Source organism: Eleginops maclovinus, chromosome 16, assembly GCF_036324505.1.
Source record: "Eleginops maclovinus isolate JMC-PN-2008 ecotype Puerto Natales chromosome 16, JC_Emac_rtc_rv5, whole genome shotgun sequence".
Taxonomy (NCBI): domain Eukaryota; kingdom Metazoa; phylum Chordata; class Actinopteri; order Perciformes; family Eleginopidae; genus Eleginops; species Eleginops maclovinus.
The window spans coordinates 5004793-5030910 of NC_086364.1; the positions used below are offsets into that span (position 1 = coordinate 5004793).

At 37.9% G+C, this 26118-nt stretch overlaps 2 protein-coding genes across 3 annotated transcripts; one reads left to right on the top strand and one right to left on the bottom strand.

Annotated features, from left to right (window-relative positions):
- Nucleotides 1-10678: 10678 nt before the first annotated feature.
- On the bottom strand, nt 10679-12567 carry nupr1b (nuclear protein 1b). 2 transcript variants are annotated; one of them, XM_063904549.1, is made up of 3 exons: nt 12313-12567; nt 12077-12212; nt 10679-11003 (listed from the first exon to the last, which is right to left on the bottom strand). In XM_063904549.1, exons 1-2 carry the CDS (start codon nt 12407-12409, stop codon nt 12085-12087), a joined length of 225 nt encoding a protein of 74 aa, XP_063760619.1. In that variant the 5' UTR covers nt 12410-12567; the 3' UTR covers nt 10679-11003; nt 12077-12084. The 2 variants fall into 2 exon arrangements, with proteins under 2 accessions (XP_063760619.1, XP_063760620.1); XM_063904550.1 differs by having other exon boundaries at nt 10679-11027.
- A 4080-nt stretch (nt 12568-16647) lies between these two features.
- Nucleotides 16648-25547, top strand: sgf29 (SAGA complex associated factor 29). Its single transcript, XM_063903398.1, has 10 exons — nt 16648-16773; nt 17919-17992; nt 18096-18171; nt 18308-18380; nt 20399-20463; nt 20626-20755; nt 22521-22667; nt 22826-22861; nt 23775-23937; nt 24543-25547. The coding sequence occupies exons 2-10, from the start codon at nt 17927-17929 to the stop codon at nt 24657-24659; spliced, it is 873 nt and encodes a 290-aa protein (XP_063759468.1). The 5' UTR covers nt 16648-16773; nt 17919-17926; the 3' UTR covers nt 24660-25547.
- The last annotated feature ends 571 nt before the right edge of the window (nt 25548-26118 follow it).

A 26118-nucleotide genomic window follows, 5' to 3' on the forward strand; every position in this document is an offset into this window, starting at 1 on the left:
AAGGGGATACACCATTACAGAAGTGCAGATAACACTGGGACTATATATTGGGGCCATGGTAGATTTTCTTTTTAATGTTGTCCTTTAAATTTATAACTTTTCGATATGTCATATATCTCTAAAAGATAATAATCTAATAAGACTTCAATTCATCTGCCACTTACCTGTTTCAGTGCGGGGGGTGTCTCCGGGTGAAGTCCTATGATGGTGTTAAGGATGGTCAAGTCAATGTCACACGAGCCAGGTCCACTTTGATATCTGCTCCCTGTGGGACTCATTATTCTCCACTTCCTGTAGCCGCTGCTTCTGGCACCACTCATCTCATTCTTCCTGAGATTCCTCTAAAGCAGAGCTGGATTTAAGGACTGATATCTGGACAGAAACATGCTTTTACATCCCTTCAAGGCAAGTTCATTAATATTGCACATTTTAACCAAAATGCTTGAACATAAAGGCAATAAGCACAAAGCAAGACATTCATTATACTTAAAAATATAATTATTAAAAACCAAAAAAATAAGAAAGGTATAAAAAAATAGACTATAATTATTCAGCCTGGATTTTAAGAAAGAGTTGCAGCAGGCCTCCAGAGATCCGGATAGCGTGTTGTACTTTTACTGCAGTAAAGCATCTGAATATTGCCTCCATTACTGCATGTGTTTTACACTTCAGAGATTAAGAAAATCAAAATCTGGACAAAAAATAACACTCCAGTTTTTTTGTTTTTTTATCTTCTCCCTTTTCGGTACAGTTTGTATTCTGGCAGCTGTATTTAAAAAAGAAACATGGGCCTTTTTGACATTATGGAAGTATGTCCCACAGGATATGGAAAAAGATATAGAATTTTGAAGTGGATCAAATAACGTTGTGGAAATGACACTGGCAGAGGAGCTGCCCTCTCTGAGTGCACTTCTAGTTTTCTTATTCAAAGGGCTGTATCAAAAGATAAAAAGTGATTGTGCACTCACAGCAGAGAAACACAGTTATCCCTTTGCAGAGACGGCAGTGATCACATTTCCCTGGTGTTAATGTCACTGCGGTTTCTTATTGGACTCATTTTCCTCCACGTGCAGATTTATGTTGTTAATCGTCTGCAGAGAAGGAAAAAAAGCCAAGTTAAACACAAGCTTTCAGTGTTTTTAACTTATACATCTTTTTCCAATCATTTCTTTGTGTGGCAGCTGTGTTTCCGAGGCAGGTTCATGATTACTGTATGTAAATGACTGTCACCCTCATTTGATTCAGTTAGTAATATAAGATAAACTGAGCCAATAGTTACTTCTCTTTTTTTAATCCTTCCTATTTTGTGTGTCATAAATACAAAGTAATATTTTGTATTCAACTATGCATTGCTCTTATGAATTATGAGTTCAACATATATAGCTTATACACTGATACTGTACATTTTTTATAAACTATACTAAACATGTTTACCTCCTTACCTTGCTGTCTGTCTTAAGAAAGACTTTTTTTTTGTGGTTGCCAAACTTCCAAACCGCGGTACCACAACCTCCATGTCAGTGTCTGACATCATTGGGCCCAAAAACATATTTTCCCATTGAATAACTTTGGGAAAGAGACGTCTGTAAATCAGCTTTGTTTAAGTTGTTTTCCCTCTCCATTTAATTGAGTCGAGACCAGTCATGCTCATGCTCTACAGGCTCAGATCACTGGAAGATTCTTATGTTGTTGCTATCAAAAGGCAGGTCATTTGGGCTTCTTGCACCACCGAGCAACTTTAATAGAAATGAACGGGCTTCCGCCTTCAATGCTGTATCCAGTTCTCTTTTGACATCCATGGCTAGTAGAAGAACAAGATGTACTTTATTAAACCCCTACCTTTTTTCACTCACATTACACACATTGGTTGATATATTTGAGCACACAGAACCACATGCAGTCTAGGAGAGGGAGAGTGAAGAGGCAGCCATATCCCAGCGCCCCGAGCAGGTGGGGAAATTGGTGCCTTGCTCAAGGGCACTTTCACAGGGCCCAGGAGGTGAACTGGCACCTCTCCAGCGACCAGTCCACTCTCTGTATTTTGTCCGATCGGAACGTGAACCGGCAACCCTTCAGTTCAAAGACCAAGCCCCTACAGACTGAGCCACTGCCTCATGTCTGTTTATACAAACTGTATTTACAGAGGGTTATACAGTACACTGACTATGGAGACACACATTACAAAACACACTTTTCAACATCCAAACTATCTTTGTAAAAAGTTGGTATGCTGCTTGTGTTTTAGTTTAAAGCTGTGAGGAGGAGTGATTGACTCCTACAGTACAACTGGAGCGTCTTTCAGTTTTGTAATCATCATTAATGTCATTATTATAAGTTCACACATCACTGGGTGCCAGTTGATGTTCACTCTGCAGCGCAGAATGAGAGCTTCTTCTTCTATGGTGGGAGAGTTTGTGCAGGAAAACCTAGTGTCAAATACAGTCTGCAGAAAAACTTTTAATCCCGGATCTTTTGTAATTATCCAGCAACACGACTGACCTGAAGGATATGGTGTGAAGGCAGACTCACATATTTGATTGATGTCAAAGATTCTGAAGGCTGAAATATGTTTTGAGTTATTTGATTCATTTATACACGTACAAGTTGATGTTTTGAGGCCGTGACCATACATAAAATGAGTTGAAGAGGTTTGCAATAACTCAAAATGAGGTATAGAAATTCATAATACAAAGTATTTTAAAGATGTCTCCTTTATGATGGCACGTTGCAGATTAAATGCTTTGAATGCTGCCAAGGACGTAATATTAACATGAAAAGAAAAAACTGTAAGTCAACTTATGTATTTCGATTCTGCGGCAAAAACACATCTCTAAAGCTGAGCTGAACAATCTCTGCACAAAAACTTTGTGTTTGTGTTTGTGTTTATTCCCCTGAGGGTCAAACTCAGACAACATGAGCTGGGGTTAATTCACTGATGCAGCACAAGCCACTTTAATAACAGATCACACACACTTGCACACACACACATTCACACACGTACTGATACTGATGTACTTGTGAAGACTAAGGTCAAAGTAAATAAACTTCAGAAAAAACATTTTTGGAGAGATTCTTAGTCCCAAAATCCCATTAAATGTCAAAGTGCTGACACAAACACCCAGACAGACTCAACACATGCACGGTTGAAATAAATCCTCATCCAGTTTAACCAAAAACAAAACAGAACCATTGGCAAACAATACTGCCACTTTGGTAGGTCATTGCAACTGCTTAGTATCTCACAAAGGAAATTGATGTGCGCAATCTGAAATTACAAGCCAAAAAACCTCAAACTCCTGTTCCTGTCAACACATTTATAAGTGAAAATCTTCTCAGCGGCTGCAAATTCACAAACGTTTTTAAATTACCTGAATCATGTTTGGGTGTGGATGAAATTACGGAGAAAAATAGCAACACAATCAAAGCAGGAATTATTTATCCGTCCCAATGCGGGCACATTTCCGGAACAACAGATTCACAGTGCATATGAAAGGCCAAAATAAAATAAGTAGGCTGATATATTCACGAGATCAGAACTTTTTTTCTTTTTTGAAATGGGCTCTATTTAGCTTTTTGGGTATTCTCTTTCCTTTCTCTTTGGTGTGTTATATAGATTTATGTAAATGGCTTGGGAATCTCTACCACCCCCCCCCCCCCCCCCCCCACCGACTGAAACGCCTCCATTGGACTGCTTTGTTTATTTCTGCGACAAAGTGACATCACTATGTAACTATGTAACCTGAATAATTAATAGAATAGAGGGGTTTTTTTCTATCAGTATAAGTTACTGGTTATTTCTGGACTCAAACTGTTGTGTTATACCTTAAATATGATGTTATAACATATCAGGAACTAACAGTAAACATATCATGGGGCTGCTTTTTAGATGAAGAAGCTGGTAAAATATCCTCTGTCGTATTTTAGTCCATTCATGTCACAAAGACACACACACACTGAAAGTCATAATACAGGATCAGGTATAGTATTTGTTGATCTGTGGGTCACACACACACACACACACACACACACACACACACACACACACACACACACACACACACACACACACACACACACACACACACACACACACACACACGTCCACTTTAATAAAAAACACATCAGATATGGCCCTGAGCAGGATGTTTTTTCTGGCATTTCCTTCAGCTCTTTTTTTTAATCTATTTTCTCTTCATTCACTTTTCTGATTCTTGTGTTTCCTTTATTAAACACTGTGATATCACTACAAAAACATTATTAACCTCTCAGATTCTTTGTTTACAACGTGTTGGTTGCTGGTTTTTAAACAAAGCTTTTGTGTATAAAGGAAGTTTAAAGCTATTGATTTTGATTTGAAGTCTGTCAGCTCTGACCTTCGAGCCTGCAGACTGCCAGGAACTCTAAAACAACACAAAGAGTAAAAGCAGGGAAACGTTGGTGCTCTGATTTTAAAGATTTGATTTGTATGATTTGTATGATTACTGCGCATAATGTTATTGCTCATTTGAAGGCTTGATTACAATATGTACGCTGGCAGACAGGTACAAACGCAGTACAGCGGCCCAAAACATTTCCATCAGGAGAAAAGCGCTGCAGTTTCAAAAGTAATACAAATATGAAAACGTAAATGTGCCAAAACTGCATTACCAAAACGCTGCAAAAAGCAAACGGAAACAGGGACACTGAAAAGTGGTGCATACAGCTGGGCCCGGAGCTCTTGTTAATGTTCTGTGATTATAATTTGTGTTTTGGCACATTTTAGTTTTTTTATTTATTTGCATCGTTTTATGATACTGTTACTTGTGTCTCTAAATGGAAGTGTTTTGGGGACCTGTAGGCCACCTTAATTTATCCATTAAACATAGTGCAGAGACTTTGGCTGTCAGCACCATGAAAACTGTTCAAGCAGTGTGTGTAGAGAAAAAAATTAAAGGAAACTTCCTGTTCTACTCACTAAGCAAATAATATATAGAGAGAGCGCCGGGCCTCCGCAGCTATTTGTCATGTGTAATGAAATTCAAATTTCCCATAACAGAAAAGTTACGTAGTTAAGTGAACAATTAAAAATGCATTCTTTAAAAATAAATAATGATCATAATATACGGAGATACTTAAAAGATCATTCATAAGAAGATAATCAAATGATGGGGATAGACCTACGATCCTAAAAACACACACAACACAACACAACACACTCACACTTAGAGTATATCATATTACACTTACACACACAGACACACACACACACACACACACACACACACAGACACACACACACACACACACACACACACACACACACACACACACACACACACACACACACACACACACACACACACACACAGACACACAGACACGATCTGATGAGCTTCTTTTGGTGATCCTGAAGACCAGTTGCTAGGCAACCAGGGGGGTTTCTAAAAGAATAGCACTGGTATCTCCTCTGCAGTGTGTGTGTGTGTGTGTGTGTGTGTGTGTGTGTGTGTGTGTGTGTGTGTGTGTGTGTGTGTGTGTGTGTGTGTGTGTGTGTGTGTGTGTGTGTGTGTGTGTGTGTGTGTGAGTTAGTTGAAGCTGATTATGTAACAACAGTTTTCTCTATAAATATTTCCTGATCCGGCTTCAAACATCCGAGCCAATTCGTGCGGGGCGTTTGAACCACTCCATCTACTGTTTGTCAGATTTACTCACTGCAGTCAGCTTCTCCCAAATTGGGATTCCGTCAGTGTCCATGGTTCAAGAGCGGAGTTACAGTATGCACAGAGATCTCCCCCTCTCCTCTCATATTAATGCAGTTCACATAAAAAATCTGAGTTCCCCCCTGCACACTGTGCGGCTGCTGCTAACGTTAGCATAACGTTAGTCTGTTCCTCTGAAAACCTAAAACCAGTGACTAGAACACCTCATCCGTTTAAAATACAGAGTTAAATAAAACGAAGTCGAAAGAGTATTTGGTAAAAATGTTGCTAAAAACTGGATAAAATATAACTTTATGACAGCTTCACAATGCTGACTCAAAGGGGATAAAACACCATTACAGGACATCACTTAAAACTATGACAATATACAGTATTAATGAAATGTTATAAGGCTAGAAAAAATGCAGAATTTCAAAGATTTAAGTCAAAATTTCATGAGAAATACACTTTTTTTCTTTTCTAAAAGAAATGTACAATAAAGTGATGTGGTTTCTTTAGACAACCTACACACACACACACACACACACACACACACACACACACACACACACACACACACACACACACACACACACACACACACACACACACACACACACACATCTTTAACATCTTTCTTCATTCTTTTTTAACTTTGTTGTGACTTAAAATTTCTCAAATGTTTTTCTTGTTAATTTAAAAGATCTTATTTATTGTGAATTTTCTACGATGGTCCTCCTGATACATCGTTGTATTAAAAGGACTGCAAAACGTGGGTATGAGTGAGCTTAAATAAATATGTGATTTTTGAAGATTTTACCTATGGACTGTATACACCATGGTGTGAAACACATCGTCACCTTGAGTGAAATGACACATTCTTCTGAATTATTTGGGAAATATTTGGGATGTGGTAAGTAACTTCTAGTCATTTATACACATTTTGATGCAGATATGATGGTTGATCTTTAGGTGACTTCTTGAAAGAACATTAGATGGACAGATACATAATAATACGGATTTAAGGATTTATCAGATATAAAAACCTGAAGTGTGTTCTGTCTCAGGAGCCTCCAGGTTTCTATCATAAAGGGTTTGCTTTTTTCGTGATGTCACATTTATTTATTATTATTATTTATTATTTTATAAGATGAGTATCTCCAGAGTGCTGCAGGAGCATTACCCTCCCCCTGACATACACAATAATATAGTTTCTGTTTAGCTGCGACCAGAAGGCTGAATGGTTGAGCTTGTGTGTGTGGATGCATGCTATTTCACATTTCTGCTTATTAAATAAAGTCTCAGACATGTGAAAAAAAGGTTCAAAGAAGTTTTTTCTCTGAATATGGCCCCCAAATTGGAATGTATTCATTTATTATAACACAGTGGCCCTAATACACCATCAGTTCTAAGTTTTTTCCCACCTCAAACTGGCCTTTAAATCAACATTTGAAGATTGAAATGAAGTTTGGATAGCAGTGTATCCCAGGTGGACTTGTGTCTTTAATCAGTAGTTATAAATCTTTAGAACAAAAGGGCTGCAGGTGATGAAGTTTTGGAATCCCCCAGTCAGAGCTGGTTGATGTGGCCAGGGAAAGAGAAGTTTGGGGCTCTCTGCTGGAGCTGTTCCTCCACGACCTGACGGATAAGCGGGAGAAGATGGATGGATGGCTGGATGGATGGACAGATGGATGGACGGATGGATGGATGGATGGATGGATGGATGGATGGATGGATGGATGGATGGATGGATGGATGGATGATGGATGGATGGATGGATGGATGGATGGATGGGTGGGTGGATGGATGGATGGATGGATGGATGGATGGATGGATGGATGGATGGATGGATGGATGGATGGATGGATGGATGGATGATGGATGGGTGGATGGATGGGTGGGTGGGTGGGTGGATGGATGGATGGATGGATGGGTGGATGGATGGATGGGTGGATGGATGGATGGATGGATGGATGGATGGATGGATGGATGGATGGATGGATGGATGGATGGATGGATGGATGGATGGATGGATGGATGGATGGATGGATGGATGGATGGATGGATGGATGATGGATGGATGGGTGGATGGATGGATGGATGGATGGATGGATGGATGGGTGGGTGGGTGGGTGGATGGATGGATGGGTGGGTGGGTGGTTGGATGGGTGGGTGGATGGATGGATGGATGGGTGGATGGATGGATGGATGGATGGATGGATGGATGGATGGATGGATGGATGGATGGATGGATGGATGGATGGATGGATGGATGGATGGATGGATGGATGGATGGATGGATGGATGGTGATGAAGGTAACATTACGCTGGCAATATTTCATATTTGTCTTATTGTCAACAAGTCTCAAAGCCCATTGGTTCCTACAAAAGCGATACATGTTTTAAAAATGATATTTTATTATCTTGGGGGTTATTGTCAGCAGCAGGTTAATGCACATTTTGTGCTCCACAGTGAGTATTTAATAGTTTTTATCACCAATGGAGCTCCATGGCCCAGAATAATGATACCTCCCCTATTACATTTTTAAAAATCTTAGATAAACAATATACACTCACTGGTCACTTTATTTGGTACACCTGTTCAACTGTTCATTAAGGCAAATATCTAATCAGCCAATCACATGACAGCAACTCCAATCATTTAGGCATGTAGACATGTTCAAGACGACCAGGTGGAGTTCAAACGGAGCATCAGAATGGGGAAGAAAGGTGATTTAAGTGACGTTGAACGAGGTATGGTTGTTGGTGCCAGACGGGCTCTTCTGAGTGTTTCAGAAACTGCTGATCTACTGGGATTTTCCCGCACAACCATCTCTAGGGTTTACAGAGAATGGTCCAAATGGCGGAAATATCCAGTGAGCTGCAGTTCTCTGGCCAAAACGCCTTGAGGATGCCAGATGTCAGAGAAGAATGGCCAGACTAATGATAATTGAAAGGCAATAGTAATTAAAATAACCACAAGCTACAACCAAGGCATGCAGAAGAACCTCTTTTAGCGTACAATGCGTGGAACCTTGAAGCAGATGGGCTACAGCAACTGGAGACCACACTGGGTGCCCTCCTGTCAGCTAGGAACAGGAAACTGAGGCTACAATTCCCACAGAACCAATATTGGACAATAGAAGATTGGATAAATGTAGCCTGGTCTGATTATTCTCGATTTCTGCTGAGACATTCAGACGGTAGGGTCGAGATTTGGCAAAAACAAGATGAAAGCATGGATCCATCCTCCCTTGTATAAACGGTTCAGGCTAGTGGCGGGGGTGTTACGGTGTTTTCTTGGCATACTTTAGGCCCTAATCGTAACCCAACTGCGTGATGCTATCATGTCAATATGGACCAAAATCTCTACTGAATGTTTCCAGCACCTTTTTGAGTCTACACTGGAAGAATTAAGGCAGTTCTGAAGGCAACGGGTGTCCAACCCGGTACTAGCAAGGTGTACCTAATAAAGTGGCCGGTAGAAATCCATATTGCATTATTCAATAGATGAAATTTACAAAATGTCACTTGGTGCTGCATTTTTGTTGCACTATTACGTCATTTATTGCATTATTTTATTTATTTTTAAGAGTTAGACATTAACATTTTCATTGTTGTGATAGATAGACAGACAGACGGACGGACGGACGGACGGACAGATAGATAGATAGATAAAGCCTTTCAATCTTCATTTCTTTAAGAGAAGGACATAATATTAGAATGGTGAAGTGTACAAATAGAAGTTTATGGTTACAAGCATCCTATACATTACAATAAAATCCACAAATCAATATTTATTTTATAAAGATATAAACTTTATATGTATTATTATGTAGATGTGGATTGAAGGTCCCTCCCTACAGAGATAGTGAGCACAGGAGCAATAATATTTAGCTACCTTCCTCCTTAAATGAGTGTTTAAATCTCTCAATTGCTTGAAGTTCAGTCTGCAGTTTTCATTTATATAACTCCTCATGGTTGCATAACCTGCAGTGCTGACACAGCAGATTTAAAGTTCCTGTAGTGTGTAGTTGGAGCGGGAGTGGTGTAGTCAGATCACTTCCTGGGCTACTGTCGAGGTGCCATTGAGCGAGGCACCGAATCCCCAACTTCTTCCCCGTCTTCTTCTTCTTCTTCTTCTTCTTCTTCTTCTTCTTCTTCTTCTTCTTCTTCTTCTTCTTCTTCTTCTTCTTCTTCTTCTTCTTCCTCTTCTTAAATCATGACCCAGCTCTCTCTGAATGTGTTATGCAGTTTGTGTAAGTTCCCGATTTGCATAGAGTTCAGGCTCTCACTTTCACTGTGTGCAGGGTTACAGGCGCTGCCATCTGCTGCTGGATGCCTGCTCGACACCCTGCAGCTGGGAGGAAACACCCAGAGATATCTCGTATTTTTTAAATATAGCACCCAGATGTCGTCTAGTGTAAGATGTGTATATGTAATATTGTGAATAAAGATATATTTCTCAAATGTATTCAACTCAATTACAGAGAGAAACAAGAATAGGAATCTGAATAATAATAAAAAATATTAGTCATTACTATAATAAAATATAGTTGGGATTCAAATATAAAAAGAAGAAATACCATGAGAGTTTTTTCTTTTTGCTTCAGTTATGTTTATTTCATTTTTAATGTAAATATAGATTTTTCTCATATGTAGTGAACATAATTGCAGAAAGAACAAAGATTCTAAATAAAACCAATAAAATAATAATTACTATTAATCTAGAATGTGGTTGGGTTTAGAGTATTTGTTTGCTTCATTTATGTTCATTTTATTTCAAATATGTATACACTTTGTTGCTATCTTGAGAACTATTTGTAGAATCCTTTTTTATTTTTGTAATATTTGCAACAATTAATATTTTATTTGAACTGTTGCCAAGTCTCCCTGCTGGGATACAGATGTTGTAGATATTTGAAAATGCAATTAAAACATTGTAATGATTGTGTTTGTGTCACATTTGTGAACTACTCAAAAGAGGAAAAAACAACAAGTCATTTAGGAAAAGTTTTAATCACAAAAAACTGTTTAAAAGAATCCACTGAAAACAACAGAAGTCACCCCCACCATCACATGTGTACCATCGTGGTCAGCACATGGACCAGCTGCCCCTCCACCTTGGGGGGGGTGGGGGCGGGATGCTCTACAACACCCTGCAGGGAGGGGAGCTGCAGTATGAACATCTGGAACGTCTGCAGGCTCCTCCTCTTTTTCTTCACGGTCAGGTGAACATCAAGTGTGCTTCCTGCCGTCTCTGCGTCTTGCTCTGTAGCCGCTAGGCCATTATGGTCGGTGTCCGGGAAGAGCCGTCCGAGTGTCCTGGATCAGAAAAAAAAAGTCAGTCTGGTTGATGGTCAGTAAAATAAAAATAAATAGTTTTTTTTTTTAAATCTAATCTTCTATTGATCCAAACTGTTTAAAAATATGCGAAAAAGAAATTAACCAATCTAAAGAATGTAGTTATTTAGAAAGTCATAAATCTCATAACGGGAGTTAGCAACTTAACTGAAGGCAAACAGTCACTCTCACATCGGTGCATGGCAAACTAACAGTTAACATTTGTTTAGGAGTGTTCCTAAACTACAGCTCAAGACTGGGCAGCACCCACTCAGACTAAAAGAAAGTTTAAGTTTAAAGAAAATGTTGTAAAGGAAAACTTGGTGGGTTGAGTCTTCTTCTTTTTGAATTCACATAAAATATAAAAATGACTCCTAAACTGTATCAGTTACAGGTAAAATAGTCCCTCTCAGTTCTGGCGTAGGGTTACATACACACAAACAAAGAGCTAATATTTTTCCAGTGGAGGTTGGCAAAAACTTCCACTTGTGATGTCTTGTGAAAGGTGGAGGAAAGGCAGTTTAAGGAATACATTCTCAAAGTGAAAGATTAAATTAGTTGTTTTTGTCGTAATCAAAAATCACTGCTCCAAACATACCTACATTCTCAATGGCAAATACCAAACGTCAAATTTACCAATTTTCTAAGCTGTGAAAATATTTAGTACATAAAATGATGTGGTGTTTCAACCAGTCACAAATAACATGGGCAACCTCTAATTCGGCTTTAGATTATAAGGACATTAACACAGAACTTAATACTTATTTGAGAAAAGAAAGAAAAACTTCTAGATTCACAACCGCCTACTTCAGTAAGAACTGGTCCTTGAAGCGAGAGTTTCTTAAAGCAGGAGTTGAACTTAGTTACAGTTCAAAAAGCCAGATGTCATTGAGAAATTAGAACATTTTAAATAATTGCTGATTCTGTTCTAGTACAGAGCACATTTAATGACTCGGCGACTTTACTTACAACAATTAAAAAAGCCATTTTTAAATTCGGCGTAAAGTTTTATAGAATTAAACAAAAGATAAACACAGTTTTTGGTACAAACTCACTTCAATATTCACTCCTTGGCTTTCTTCTCCGAGTTTTGGAGCTTCTCCACAATTTTGCGCTCGTGTCCTGAAGGGTTGTGTCTGTTAGTGTTGTCACTGGCCTCCTTCTTTGTCCTGCCTTTACGGGCTGAGCCTTCTACAAACAAAACACATTTAAAGTTTAATTATAACAACAAATACTAAAAGTTTCAGGTGAGATTGTGCCCATAGTTAACCTGACCTGAAAAAGAGCTTACCTGTGTATTTATCGGATAGATTGTAATATTCATATTCGTCGTAGTTCTCCTCCTCAAAGGTGGAAGGCTTCAGGTTTTTAACGTCGACGTGACTCATGTTTGTTTCTCTGGGATGTGCAAAGAGAAATAAAGGTTGTCAAACTCAAGAAAATAACAAGTAAACAAACTTTCCAAACTCCGACGAACTTCTGTGTGGTGTTGGCAGAATGCAGCTGTTTCTGCAGAGGTCTCTGGGGCTTTTATAACAGACACATGCAGCTCCTCCCCCGGCAGGTTTCATCTTTCTGATGCAGAAATGTTGCATCAGATTATAAACGCAGACTCAGGAAAACATGGAGTTGATCTTTGAAATCGCTCATTTGTAAGGAAGAACACTGTTTATTTGATTAGAATAAGGTCTGTGCATCATATAATATCCAGCAGCTTCATTGTTTTTACACATTATAGTAACACATGGTCATTTTTTATGATTTAGACATACTTTATAGCATGTTCATGATTGTTTTACAACAGAGACTCCTCGCCAAGTAAATGAACATGATGCATGATTTTTAATGTTGCGTTTGTTTACTGTGAATAAGTATAGTTTGTGTTTCCTGAACAAACCCTTTGCATAAGTTGAACGTAGATCTACAAAAGGTTTTTTTTAAACCAGATCAGCCAGCATAAGGTCTATCTATAAAAGGTATTTTCCAGGATGAGAACCATCTGGGGGATTCATTAGATATGTTGTTGTTGTTGTTGTTGTTGTTGTTGTTGTTGTTCAGTTCTCACATACAAATAACTGAAATGAGCTAGAGAAATTGCCAACATGATGAAGATTAACCATCAAAATATGAAAATAAAATATAAACGATGCAATGTGAAAGATGAAAGTTAAAATTTTGCTTAATTATTTAATTTTCTGCTGTTTAAAAACAATAAAACGATATACATATATGAACTCTGGTGTTTAACCTCCTATTTGACTATGAAGTCTGACCTTCATCTGAGATAACAACAGTATTATCAGCAGCTGCAGTCTTCACACTGCCTCATTCAGTGTGTGTGTGTGTGTGTGTGTGTGTGTGTGTGTGTGTGTGTGTGTGTGTGTGTGTGTGTGTGTGTGTGTGTGTGTGTGTGTGTGTGTGTGTGTGTGTGTGTGTGTGTGTGTTTTATCTCAGCTAATCCTTGTCAAAGACCTTGTGACACTTCCACCCAAAGCAAACTTTGAACTGAACTTATCGGAGAGTGAAAGTACAGAGAGAAAGTTTGTGTAAATAATAAGCAGATATTGAAAATTGCAACAAACTAATACAGCTCCACAGAAAGTTGATTGCAAACTGCTTTTTATTTAAGAGACCTAAAATAACAACTCGATACAATATAATTGTTTTAAAATATAATTGAACAAATAGAAACATAAAACTGTCTGGATGTTTGTTTTTTTTCCTGATGTTTTAATCTCATACACAATATTTAATTTCAAAAGTATTTGTTTTAGAGGTGGAAAGACAAGTAAGCTTTATCTCCCAACGAGAAAATAATGTTTGAACTTAAATATGAAAATGCTAAAACAGTTAAATGCATGCAGACGGTTTGCAAGTCCTCTCTAAATAAAAATGTTAACAATTCAAATGTACACATCTTTCCTCACTTCTCCCTCATCTTTGCGTATTTCCTGTATATTAAATTTACATATCTCCTAAAAAGTTGAGGGGAGAAAATCAGAGTTGTTTTTTTTTTCCTGGTGATGCTATAAACACAAACACAGGAAAACTATGAAAAATAATGACAGGCTCTGCATTTAAACTGTTCCTTATGTCATTGCTCTGTAATTACAGGCCTGAACATCCTGTTTATTGAAGTTAAATACATGTTTACATGTTGCAGTAAGAGCTCTCCAACTGTACTGCTGAGTAGAGCTGACAAATGTTTTTTATTTGTAAATGTTTGTATTGTTTATTTCACATACTTTTTATTTCTGATATTATTTTTTCATCCATTTTTTTGTTGTTCTGATATTGGCATCTTTGTGGACCAAGTGGATAATCATTATCAGATATGTTTTTAAGAGGACTGTTTTTGTAATAGTCATAAGTGAATTATTTGTTGAACATAAATCACCCTCTCATGACTTTATTATTGACTCATACTGTCATACAGTCAACTTCATGTAAACACACAGCAGCTGTTTCCGAATTTCTCCTGTAAAAAAACATCCAACGTGACATTTCTCTGAGTCACAAACACAGCCTCTATGAGGAGGAGGAGGAGGAGGCGTTTTATAACCACCAGACTGCCTTCATATTTCTGCTGTTTTACCACCACACTGCAGCAGCTTTTGTTTTTCAGATTTTAGGATGTTTCCTCTGAGCTCTGGCTGCGTTTTTTTCTCCTCCTCCTTGTCCTCATCTCACCTCCAGTATGTAAATATTGTTGAAATATGAGCTTAGCTGTTACAGCGTGGCTCAGCTCTGTCTTTGCAAGAACTCATAAAAACACTGAGTGCACACACTGCAGTCTGTAAACCAAGTCACTGATAACATATCAGCTTAATGCTCTCAGTGAACCAGACTTCATGCAAATAAAGGGAAAGTTATGTGAAGCATTCTGGACGGAAAACAAATACTTAAAACATACCATGTCTGTTCTTCAGGGTCAAAACATGCACACTGTGCCACAGATAATATTCAAATAAATGAATGCATCTAACAATCTTAAAAAGGCATAGGCTATCATTTTGTGTCGTTTTTTTTATTTTCTTATGCAATGATTTATTTGTCTTTGAGTGGTAGGGGAGTATGAGTCATGGAATAATTCAAGTAAAGTACAACTACCTACCAACATTTTTAAGTGCATTAACATAAGAATGCAAATAATAAATAGCAAGACAAATAAATAACATGCACATTATTGAGAACCCAATTTCAAATCCTCTATTTATGATTAATGAATATAATCATTCACTGCTTTTGGAAATACCTCAGAATCCTCCAATCTCACTGTGTATGTTTAGAGAGTAATCTTATAGAAGTACACCATATACATCTGAATTGTAGTGGAGTAAAAGTACAAAGTTGCATAAAATGGAAATACTCAAGTAAAGTACAAGTACCTCAAAATTGTACTTAAGTACAGTACTTGAGTAAATGTACTTAGTTACTTTACACTACTGCTCTCAGCCTCATAGCAATGTCATCTTGCTTGAAAAACGCCATATTGTTGAGTATGTTGAAGGAAATATCAGAAGAAAAACTTCAAAACTTATTTATATATAACTACATATATTGCAAATCTGGCTCCCTTCACTTTTGTAATAATTAGGTCTGATTGTCAAGGTGAAAATGGTAAAGCACTAAAAGATATAAATAAAAAATGGTGGCATTGGAAGTCCCCTGAAAACATTAAAAAACACAGTCCTTTAAAAAGTAACAGTTTATCTATTTAACTATATTGATTTATTGATAGATTTATATTGATATGTTTGTATATCTGTTGCCTCTTCTTTATTTATTCAATTGAATTTGACATTTAACATCTGTACAGTGGTTTTAATATTTTATCCATTTACTGTATCTGTGTCCAGACAGTTCAGTCTCTCTTAATCACCCACAGTCATCCAGTTTATGAGGTGTGTTTATAAAGACATGTTTTGCTCAGGTGTATAATGATTAACTTCTGATTCATAAACACGCCACCAGTTTCAGGGCATCAGACCACCACAGCAGATATTAATCATTAATTCTCAGCATGTTTATCTGTGATGTGATGATAGAACAGTTTGTACATGACTTCTGGCCAAAGTACCCTCAACACATGCAAAATAAAGCTTCAAAATGACTTGAATGAGTTCATTCTACGAACTAATATGTGTTCATTAGGAAGGCTGCGGGTGAAATGTGTAGAGTAGATATATATAAGATGTTTTACTTCAGTAAAGTCGCAACATCACAGTGCAGAAATATTTTGTAAAGGTTATGCAAAATTAGTACAACATTTTAACAGGAAAAGCTACTTTAAGAACTAAAAGTCTTTAACTGATTCTGAATTAATAAAATCAAAATAATTAATCAACAAAATCAACATTCAAACAAATAAACATGGAGCTCATTTTAATGACCTAATATACTGATGGGTGGCGTGATAAATCATAATAAATCATTATGTATCACTATATTAGCCTATATTTTATTCATTATAATCTGACTCTGCAGATTAGATTAAACTGTTAGATGAATGTACGGCAGTGAAAGGGGTAGGAGTATAAAGTTGCATAAAAATGGAAATAATCAAGTTTTGTACAAGCACCTTTAAAAATGTACTATCAACAAACCTTTGTATGTCAAACATGCAGTTCCACCTTCCGGCCAGCTGGTGGCGGTATGTGTAGCTAACTCGCATTAACAACACCAACGAAGAATAAGAAGCTAATCTGTCTAGTTAGCAAGCCGACAATTAATAAACAGAAAAACTAAGACGGTATGTAATGTTTCATGTTGTATAACGGAAAAGATCAAACATATCGTGTATATTAAGGTATCCTAGCGGAAATATGTGCATCTAATATTTTCGTTGCGTGAGCATAAATCTCACGGTTTAGCACCCTGGCTAACATTTGCTAAACATACCACTTGCTACCTAACCCAATTTAGCAACAACAGTTAGACACACAATTGCTATAACGTCGTTTAGTATTAAAGGTAACGTTGGCATTTAGCCAGGTTTACCAAAGCTTTTAGATTGTATATTCCCTCTGAGTCTTAAGGCAAAATTATATATTTTTCGCTATAGCATCCTAACGAGTCATGTCTCTTCACAATAAGAGTGTATACTAAACTTCGCTCCGAAATTCTTAAATTTTGATATACGTTATTATTCATGAGACATAAAAACACAGCATCATATTATTTAAAACTGGAAGGATCCACTTTTTTATTCGGCTTCCTTTTCATGTACATAAACTTTTAAATGTAAAGTTCATATTACAATAAAATGTGTTCTGGTCTAACTGCCTTCTGTCAGAAGTTCTTTTAAAATGACAGGTTTCTTCATAGAGTTTTGTGTGAATCCAGGCTGTTCTCAACTCAATCAGTTAAAACCGAACCAAACAGAAATATAAATTCAGCTTGTTATTCAAAAATAGTAGGACATTATTTAAAAGTGGCACGATCCCCTTTGTGCTTCCATTCAATCTAAAGTTTAAATACAATTTTAAAATATACTACATAATCTGTTCTGTTCAAATTAACTGCTTCAAATTACTTTTAATAACAAACTGTACTAGTTTTTTTGAAATGACAGACTTTTTACAATGGTGTTAACTGATGGAACATTTATAAATTCCACTAGTTAACACCAAACTCAATTCAGTACTCGACCAATGCAGAAATGCATTGTTATTAGGGAGACATAAAACTTAATGGGACAATATAACTGTTATGATTCACATTTGTATTTCGGCTTCAATTCATTTTGCTGTACCTTTTCAATATAATCATAACATTTCACACCATTTTTTTCTGGTCCAACTGCCATGGCCGTTTCCGTTAAATGACAGATTTCCAAATTGGGTTTGTGTGTATCAACGCTGTTCTAACAAGACTCTTATCTGTAAAACCCTGAAGGTAGCAAAATGTCAGCGGATACTAAGATTGCCGAGCTGCTCACAGAGCTCCATTTGCTCATCAAACAGACCCAGGTAAGTCAGTGACATTGATTAATAGTTAATAAACGCTGATTAAGGTATGAAATGTCAGTCATTACGCTTAAAGTTAACCAAATCTAAATAATAATATCTTCAGGAGGAGAGGTCACGCAGTGAACATAATCTGCTCAACATTCAGAAAACACATGAGAGGATGCAGACGGAAAACAAAAGTCAGTCACCACATCTTCACTAACTCCACTTCCAAAACTCCCAACACCGACAAATGTATTCGATTTTTCTTTCCCGACTGGTTGTTAGTTGCTGATTCAAACCAAAACTGTTGCCTTGTTCCTGTGTCTCTTGCAGCTTCTCCATATTACCGCACAAAGCTCAGAGGATTGTACACCACAGCCAAAGCAGATGCTGAGGCAGAGTGCAGGTGAGCGAGCACCAAACACCATGCAGTTTTTTTAACATTCATGCTTCTGTCACATTTTAGTCACTGTGGCTTCTTTTTCAATTCATTATAACAGTATATTATAACATATATGAACTAAACCATACATATAAAATAAAAATAAAATTTCTTAGTATTGTACCTAGGATCTAATTAATGCAGATTGTTTGTAAAAATAAACAATCTGCATTAACATATACAGTGGGGCAAAAAAGTATTTAGTCAGCCACCAATTGTGCAAGTTCTCCCATTAAAAAAGATGAGAGAGGCCTGTCATTCTTATCATAGGTATACCTCAACTATGAGAGACAAAATGAGAAAAAAAATCCAGGAAATCACATTGTCTGATTTTTAAAGAATTTATTTCAAATTATTGTGGAAAATAAGTATTTGGTCAATAACAAAAGTTCATCTCAATACTTTGTTATATACCCTTTGTTGGCAATGACAGAGGTCAAACGTTTTCTGTAAGTCTTCACAAGGTTTTCACACACTGTTGCTGGTATTTTGGCCCATTCCTCCATGCAGATCTCCTCTAAAGCAGTGATGTTTTGGGGCTGTCGCTGGGCAACACAGACTTTCAACTCCCTCCAAAGATTTTGTATGGGGTTGAGATCTGGAGACTGGCTAGGCCACTCCAGGACCTTGAAATGCTTCTTACGAAGCCACTCCTTTCGTTGCCCTGGCGGTGTGTTTGGGATCATTGTCATGCTGAAAGACCCAGCCACGCTTCATCTTCAGTGCCCTTGCTGATGGAAGGAGGTTTTCACTCAAAATCTCACGATACATGGCCCCATTCATTCTTTCCTTTCCACGGATCAGTCGTCCTGGTCCCTTTGCAGAAAAACAGCCCCAAAGCATGATGTTTCCACCCCCATGCTGCACAGTAGGTATGGTGTTCTTTGGAGGCAACTCTGCATTCTTTCTCCTCCAAACACGATGAGTTGAGTTTTTACCAAAAAGTTCTATTTTGGTTTCATCTGACCATATGACATTCTCCCAATCCTCTTCTGGATCATCCAAATGCCCTCTAGCAAACTTCAGACGGGCCTGGACATGTACTGGCTTAAGCAGGGGGACACGTCTGGAACTGCAGGATTTAAGTCCCTGGCGGCGTAGTGTGTTACTGACGGTAGCCTCTGTTACTTTGGTCCCAGCTCTCTGCAGGTCATTCACTAGGTCCCCCCGTGTGGTTCTGGGGTTTTTGCTCACCGTTCTTGTGATCATTTTGACCCCACGGGGTGAGATCTTGCGTGGAGCCCCAGATCGAGGGAGATAAGCAGTGGTCTTGTATGTCTTCCATTTTCTAATAATTGCTCCCACAGTTGATTTCTTCACACCAAGCTGCTTACCTATTGCAGATTCAGTTTTCCCAGCCTGGTGCAGGTCTACAATTTTGTCTCTGGTCTTCTTTGACAGCTCTTTGGTCTTGGCCATAGTGGAGTTTGGAGTATGACTGTTTGAGGTTGTGGACAGGTGTCTTTTATACTGATAACGAGTTCAAAAAGGTGCCATTAATACAGGTAACGAGTGGAGGACAGAGGAGCCTCTTAAAGAAGAAGTTACAGGTCTGTGAGAGCCAGAAATCTTGCTTGTTTGTAGGTGACCAAATACTTATTTTACCGAGGAATTTATAATTAATTCATTAAAAATCCTACAATGTGATTTCCTGGATTTTCTTTTCTCATTCTGTCTCTCATAGTTGAAGTGTACCTATGATGAAAATTACAGGCCTCTCTCATCTTTTTAAATGGGAGAACTTGCACAATTAGGTGGCTGACTAAATACTTTTTTGCCCCACTGTATCACATTTTGAAACCTAACTTTGGTTACATTTTCCATCTCACAATGTGTTCAAGGACCCAGGAATCTTCAAACCCGACTGTCACTTGTATGTTGTTTGAATGTGGCCTGTGATGGATATTGTAGCTTTCAATGGATGCTATAAACCATAATTTGTGTATATTTTTGTAATTATTTTTGTATTTATTTTTTCACAGCATTCTGCGCCATGCTCTCGATAAAATCGCAGAGATCAAGTCGTTGTTGGAGGAAAGGAGAATAGGTATGTAACAAAGATATACAGTAATTCAACTCAACTAAAGCTTGCAAACAAAAATATCATTAAGTAGTGATGTCATATTTGAGGTTCAAGTTGGTAAAGTTTGAAAGAGAGCTTATGATTTACATTTAAAACCACTAATGGAGCTTAAATGTTTGTATGCAGCTGCTAAAATGGCAGGGGTGTACAGCGACAGCGACCCTCCCAGGAAGACGATGCGGCGTGGTGTCCTGATGACGCTCCTCCAGCAGTCTGCCATGACGCTCCCTTTATGGATCGGCAAGCCGGGGGAGAGGTAGGAAAAGATTACATGCTGATTTCCTGTTTTCTTTACACAGCCACCAGATCATTAAATCCAATAGGCTTCACTCTGCTGACCAAATGTTGAATATTTGTCCAGGCAAAAAGACACTGCTCAGTAAAGCTTCTCTCACAGATGGAAGATATTTTCATGCCACTTTTGTGAGATGCTGATCTGAACACAAACTTACTGCTTGCTAAATAAGTTGTTAATAAAACTCTTCTCATGTTGCTACCTATGGAAAGAAGAGACTAGGTCCCGGTTCGGTACGTTTTCGGTACAGCATGAAAAATGATCACAAACATAAAATATTTTTGGGGGGTTTTAATTATGATTAAACAGTGAATATTCTCTCAAATAAATACAAAATATAATAAAATAAACATTAAGGTGCAGCATTTCCATAATGAACTGTACTGTGCTTCACATCAGCAGCCGGGCATTAGGACTTGCTTGTCAGCTTGTACATTCATTGTATTTTCATTTTTTGAACTTGTCCACATTGCTTGCAGAAAGGGCAATTATCTGTTGTGACTGGAATTGTATTTCCTGGCCTCTCCAACTTCGATTCTGACACTACCTCCTTCAGTACCTCTGCCAGATGTATGCTGTTCGTAAATGGGGGGAGTTTGCAGGACGTGGCTTTGCATGTTCCAGTGGCAGTCGGGTGTAATGTAGAGCGCCGTTACTGTTAAATAACTCTTGGTCATGCAGCTGGCTAATCCAGTAATGAGTGACCCGACAGACCAGAAAGAATAAATGTATTCATAACTAGTTCATTTTGTTGGAGAGGTAGATAAAATAGCTACATGTGTATGGCCTAACTTGAAGTGTGTGTCGGTACCGCGGCGGAGCTGCAGGTGATCGGGCAGAGCTGCGTGTTCTCCGTCAGCAGCAGCTGATCCTGATCAGTGATCCCTCTCTTTCTCGCATCAGATTATACTTCAGTCGCGTTTATGTCCATATCGATCAGATGTAGCTGGTTATAGCTAATGGTATGACTGCCTGCTCATCAAAGGTCACCTAAACAATAAGCGTTGCTCGGCAACGGGGTGTAGTGGCAGAGTGCGAGTTGACAGGTGCTTGTCATCTTCCCTTCACAAGCTTCAAAAATGTATTTATCATGTGAATTTGGCAATAAATATATTGTGAAAGCCAATACTTTGTTTATTTAAAATCAGACAAAACACCTGAACCCAAGTTTTTTTCTATCTGGAAATGAGCCGTTGCGACTTCCGACTGATTTCGGTAGAGCGGGTTACATATTTGTTCGGTACACTTCGGTACACATGGGTACTGAACCGAAAGGCCCATACCGAATATTTTCGGTACGAATACGTCTGCCGTTTCACCCCTAATAAAGACATTAAACTACTTAAAACAAATATATAATGACTTCAAAGAGACGTCAACAGACTTTAAATAGAAATAAAATGATAGACATTAATCAACTTCAAAGAGACATAGAATGAACTCAAAAAGACACAAAACTATCACAGGGAGACATAAAGACTTCAGAGAGACAGTAATTGATTTTGAAGAGACCTAAAATGACTTCAAAAAGATATAAATTGACTTAAGAGACACTAGCACAGTTGATAACAGGACTAATAAGAGACATAAAATGACGGTGCTAGATATCTAAATGCCACTGTCTAGAGATGCTGCTCTGCACACACACACACACACACCCACACCCACACACTGCATTTTAAATAAGTTGTGCACTAACTCTCCTCATTATTGTTCTCTGTGTCAGCCCCCCACCTCTTTGCGGAGGGACACCGGCAAGCAGCGACTACGTGGCCAAACAGGGTGACAAGGTGGCAGCGAGGGTGAAAGCTGTGGATGGAGACGAGCAGTGGATCCTGGCCGAGGTGGTCAGCTACAACCACTCTACTAACAAGTGAGAAATTCATCAAATGCACATTAACTACCATCAAATGAATGTTAAAGAAGCAATGCCTGAGTCTAAAGTCCTGCATTCAATATGCGTGACTTACTGATAATGTAGTTGAGTAAAAGGATAATGTTTTAATTAATCTCAAATACGTCTCCCTGCAGGTATGAAGTGGACGACATTGATGAAGAAGGCAAAGAGTAAGTTCACATTTACACCATCTCTAATACTTAATATTATTATTACTTACATTATAAACTCCATGCAGTGTTCTTGTTCTACAGTCCCACATGTTTACTGACTCCTACCTTCCTCCATTTCTTTTTCTCTTTATGTTTGAATCCTCAATTCAAACCATCATCAATATGTTTCCTTACAGCTCGTTTTTCTGTTGTGCAATGTTTTTATCTATTTTTTTTCCTTGGCTGCTTTTTGAGTCTGTCATCTCATTCATGTTTATATATTTATTAATATACATCTTTCTTTTTTTTAAAGGCTTTGTATTATTACATTAGCGTGTTGTACTTTCTCTGAAATGTTTAGTTAAAAGTAAACATTACTAGGTACAAAAAGTAAATTAAATATTCCAGCTCCTTTCCTTTCTCAAATATTTTATTCTAGACGGCTACTAAAAGGTTTTATATACAATTTTTCTTAATTCTTTCTTTTCCATATCTTGGTGTGTTCGACCAACACCCCAAAATGTGTTATTTTACTTCCATATAATAGGGAGTACAGAGCAAATCCTTTTAGTAGAGAAGATGGGGCAAAAGACTGTTTAGTGTTTTACTTAAAGTCACAACTATTGAACCAATCAACTAATTATAAAAAAAACAGCTGATTTTCTGACGATTGAGTAGTTGACTAATCCAATAATTGGCAGGTTTAGATAAATATGTGGACCGGAAAACTTCCTAAAATTCCATTACGATATCAGTTAATAATGAATGCGCAACTTGATAAATATTTGTCATTTTTGTTGAGAGTCCAAAAGTAAATCCATTATTATAATGAGGCATTAATAAAAAGGATTTCGGGAGCCTCTCTTATGTGTGCAGTTTCTGGTTTCCCAAACAGACTTTATGTTTCTGAAAAGTGTGTTTGTGTGATCAGGAGACACACTCTGAGCAGACGGAGGATCATCCCTCTGCCTCAGTGGAAGGCCAACCCAGAGACGGACCCGGAGGCTCTGTTCAGTAAGGACCAGCTGGTGCTGGCCCTCTACCCCCAGACCACCTGCTTCTACCGGGCCCTCATCCACACACCCCCACACAGGGTAAGACTCAGAGCTACGGTATTATTCGCAAAGGGTTACCGTATGCAGCCAACGTTAGGCTATTAATATACAGAAACATTTGCCAAAATTGTGCCAGCAAGACTGTGGAAACCCAGTATTGATGTTGAATAAATGTTTTACTGGGAACGTGGGAGGATTACTGAACTTTAAAAGATGACTATAAAGAGACACTTAAGACTACAAATGTTCACAAAATGACCAAAGAGAGACACAAAACAATTTCAAAGAGACACAAAACAACTTCAGAGTCTCGATATGACCACAGAGACACTTTACGATTACAAAGACATACAAAACAACTTAAAAGAGACATAAAACGATTTGAAATAAACAAAACTAGTACAAAAAGACGCAAAACTACTGCTTTGTCCAATGTAAAGTAATGCTACAGGTACTAATCCCGCAGAGTTCACTCTCAGGAGTCACATCCAGAATATAATCCTCTGAATTCTGGGCGATTTGTTTCATTCATGAAGCTTTTTCTCACTAAAAATACTGATTGAGTGTAAAGCTCCTCACCCAGCAAGCAGATTGTCCCCAGACTCTTGTGGCCCCCACACTGACCTCATCATGTTTGTTTGCAGCCTCAAGACGACTACTCAGTGCTGTTCGAGGACACGTCGTACGCTGACGGCTACTCCCCCCCGCTCAACGTGGCTCAGAGATACGTGGTTGCCTGCAAAGAGAATAAGAAGAAGTGACCGACTACGAGAAATCACAGATGATTTCTATTTTTGTAGGAAAACATGTTCAGAAGTATTTGTCAAAAAATACAATTAGGCTTGTGGAGCAGATTCACCAGGCCATAAAACACCTGAACAAACATTTTAATACTTGTCATCTTTTTCAATGAGACAATATCAGCACCAATGTCAATATCAGCCACCAAGACCCTGAGGAGGACCTGAACGTCTCATGGGGAAAAAATGTAACTGTCCTAAATTTATACTGCATACTGTATTGTGTTCACTGGGGAAAAGTGACAAAGTATTAAAGACTGTCGATATTGACTTTTAAGTGTGCTGTTGATACACAATTTTCCCACAGTGCATTGCGCCATACTGCTGAAGGAGTAACAAAGAATAATTGGTTTTTAAAATAGTTGCCAATTATGTTTTTTGTAGATCAGTTAATTGAATAATAGTTTAAACTCAGAGAGAAAAATGTGAATCACACAAAAACAGTGAGGAATACAACATTGAAAACAGGAATGTAAGATATAGTAGGAGTTATAACTGAAAATAGAAGTAGGTATTCTACAGGTATTCTAACGCAAAATACAAATTAAAAAAGACATAGAAAAAGGGTGAAAAAATAAAATACCCACTTCCATTAAAGTTGATCTCCTTCAATTGCCTGTTTGTGTAAAACTGTTTTGTATTTATTTATTTTTCATTTCTCCAGTAACCATATGCATTTTATATTACTGTATGCAGCAATACATTTGGACACAGAAATTGTACTTTAACAGATCGGTTTGACATTTTTCCCAGCCAGGAGCAGCATCTAGTGGCCAGTAAAGGATGGTTTTACTCATAAACCTGCGGTGGTTAATCTGCCTTGAGTGAATAAACTGTTTATTTAATAAATGTAAAGTGTTGATAATTGTTGCGTGAAACGGAAACAAATATGTATTCATGCATCACTGATTTCTCTCGTTCTCCATGTTCTATTTTTATTGTTCTAGCAAATTCTTCTAGTCCACTTCATTTCTGTGGCAGCTTTAGATTTCTACACACAAAATGTAAGAATTAGTTCATTAATATGTATAAACATTGTCAGGTGTAAACATTGTGAAGTATTTGTCAAGGCTTTTTCCACAGTTTTCACTCAGATAATTTATTTTGTTTTTGGTTAAAAGTAATTAATACTGTGTATTTTCCGTTTTACCTGAACGCAACGCGGGAAATCCGCTAGTGACTATGGAAAGTGCTGGGTTCTAATTTCTGTAGTAAGATGGTCTAAAAGAATCCAAGAAACTTATCGGCTAAATTTAACAGGATTTATTAACACAAATGATATGACAAGTTTACAATGGACGAACGGCCTAGGTCTTCTCCTATTTAACTGGTCCACAGGCCACTTTTGAGTGTTTAGCTGTATACAGCGTCGTAGGAAGAAGTGGCGATCTCACGCCTTTCAAATGTATTTGTACTCTTA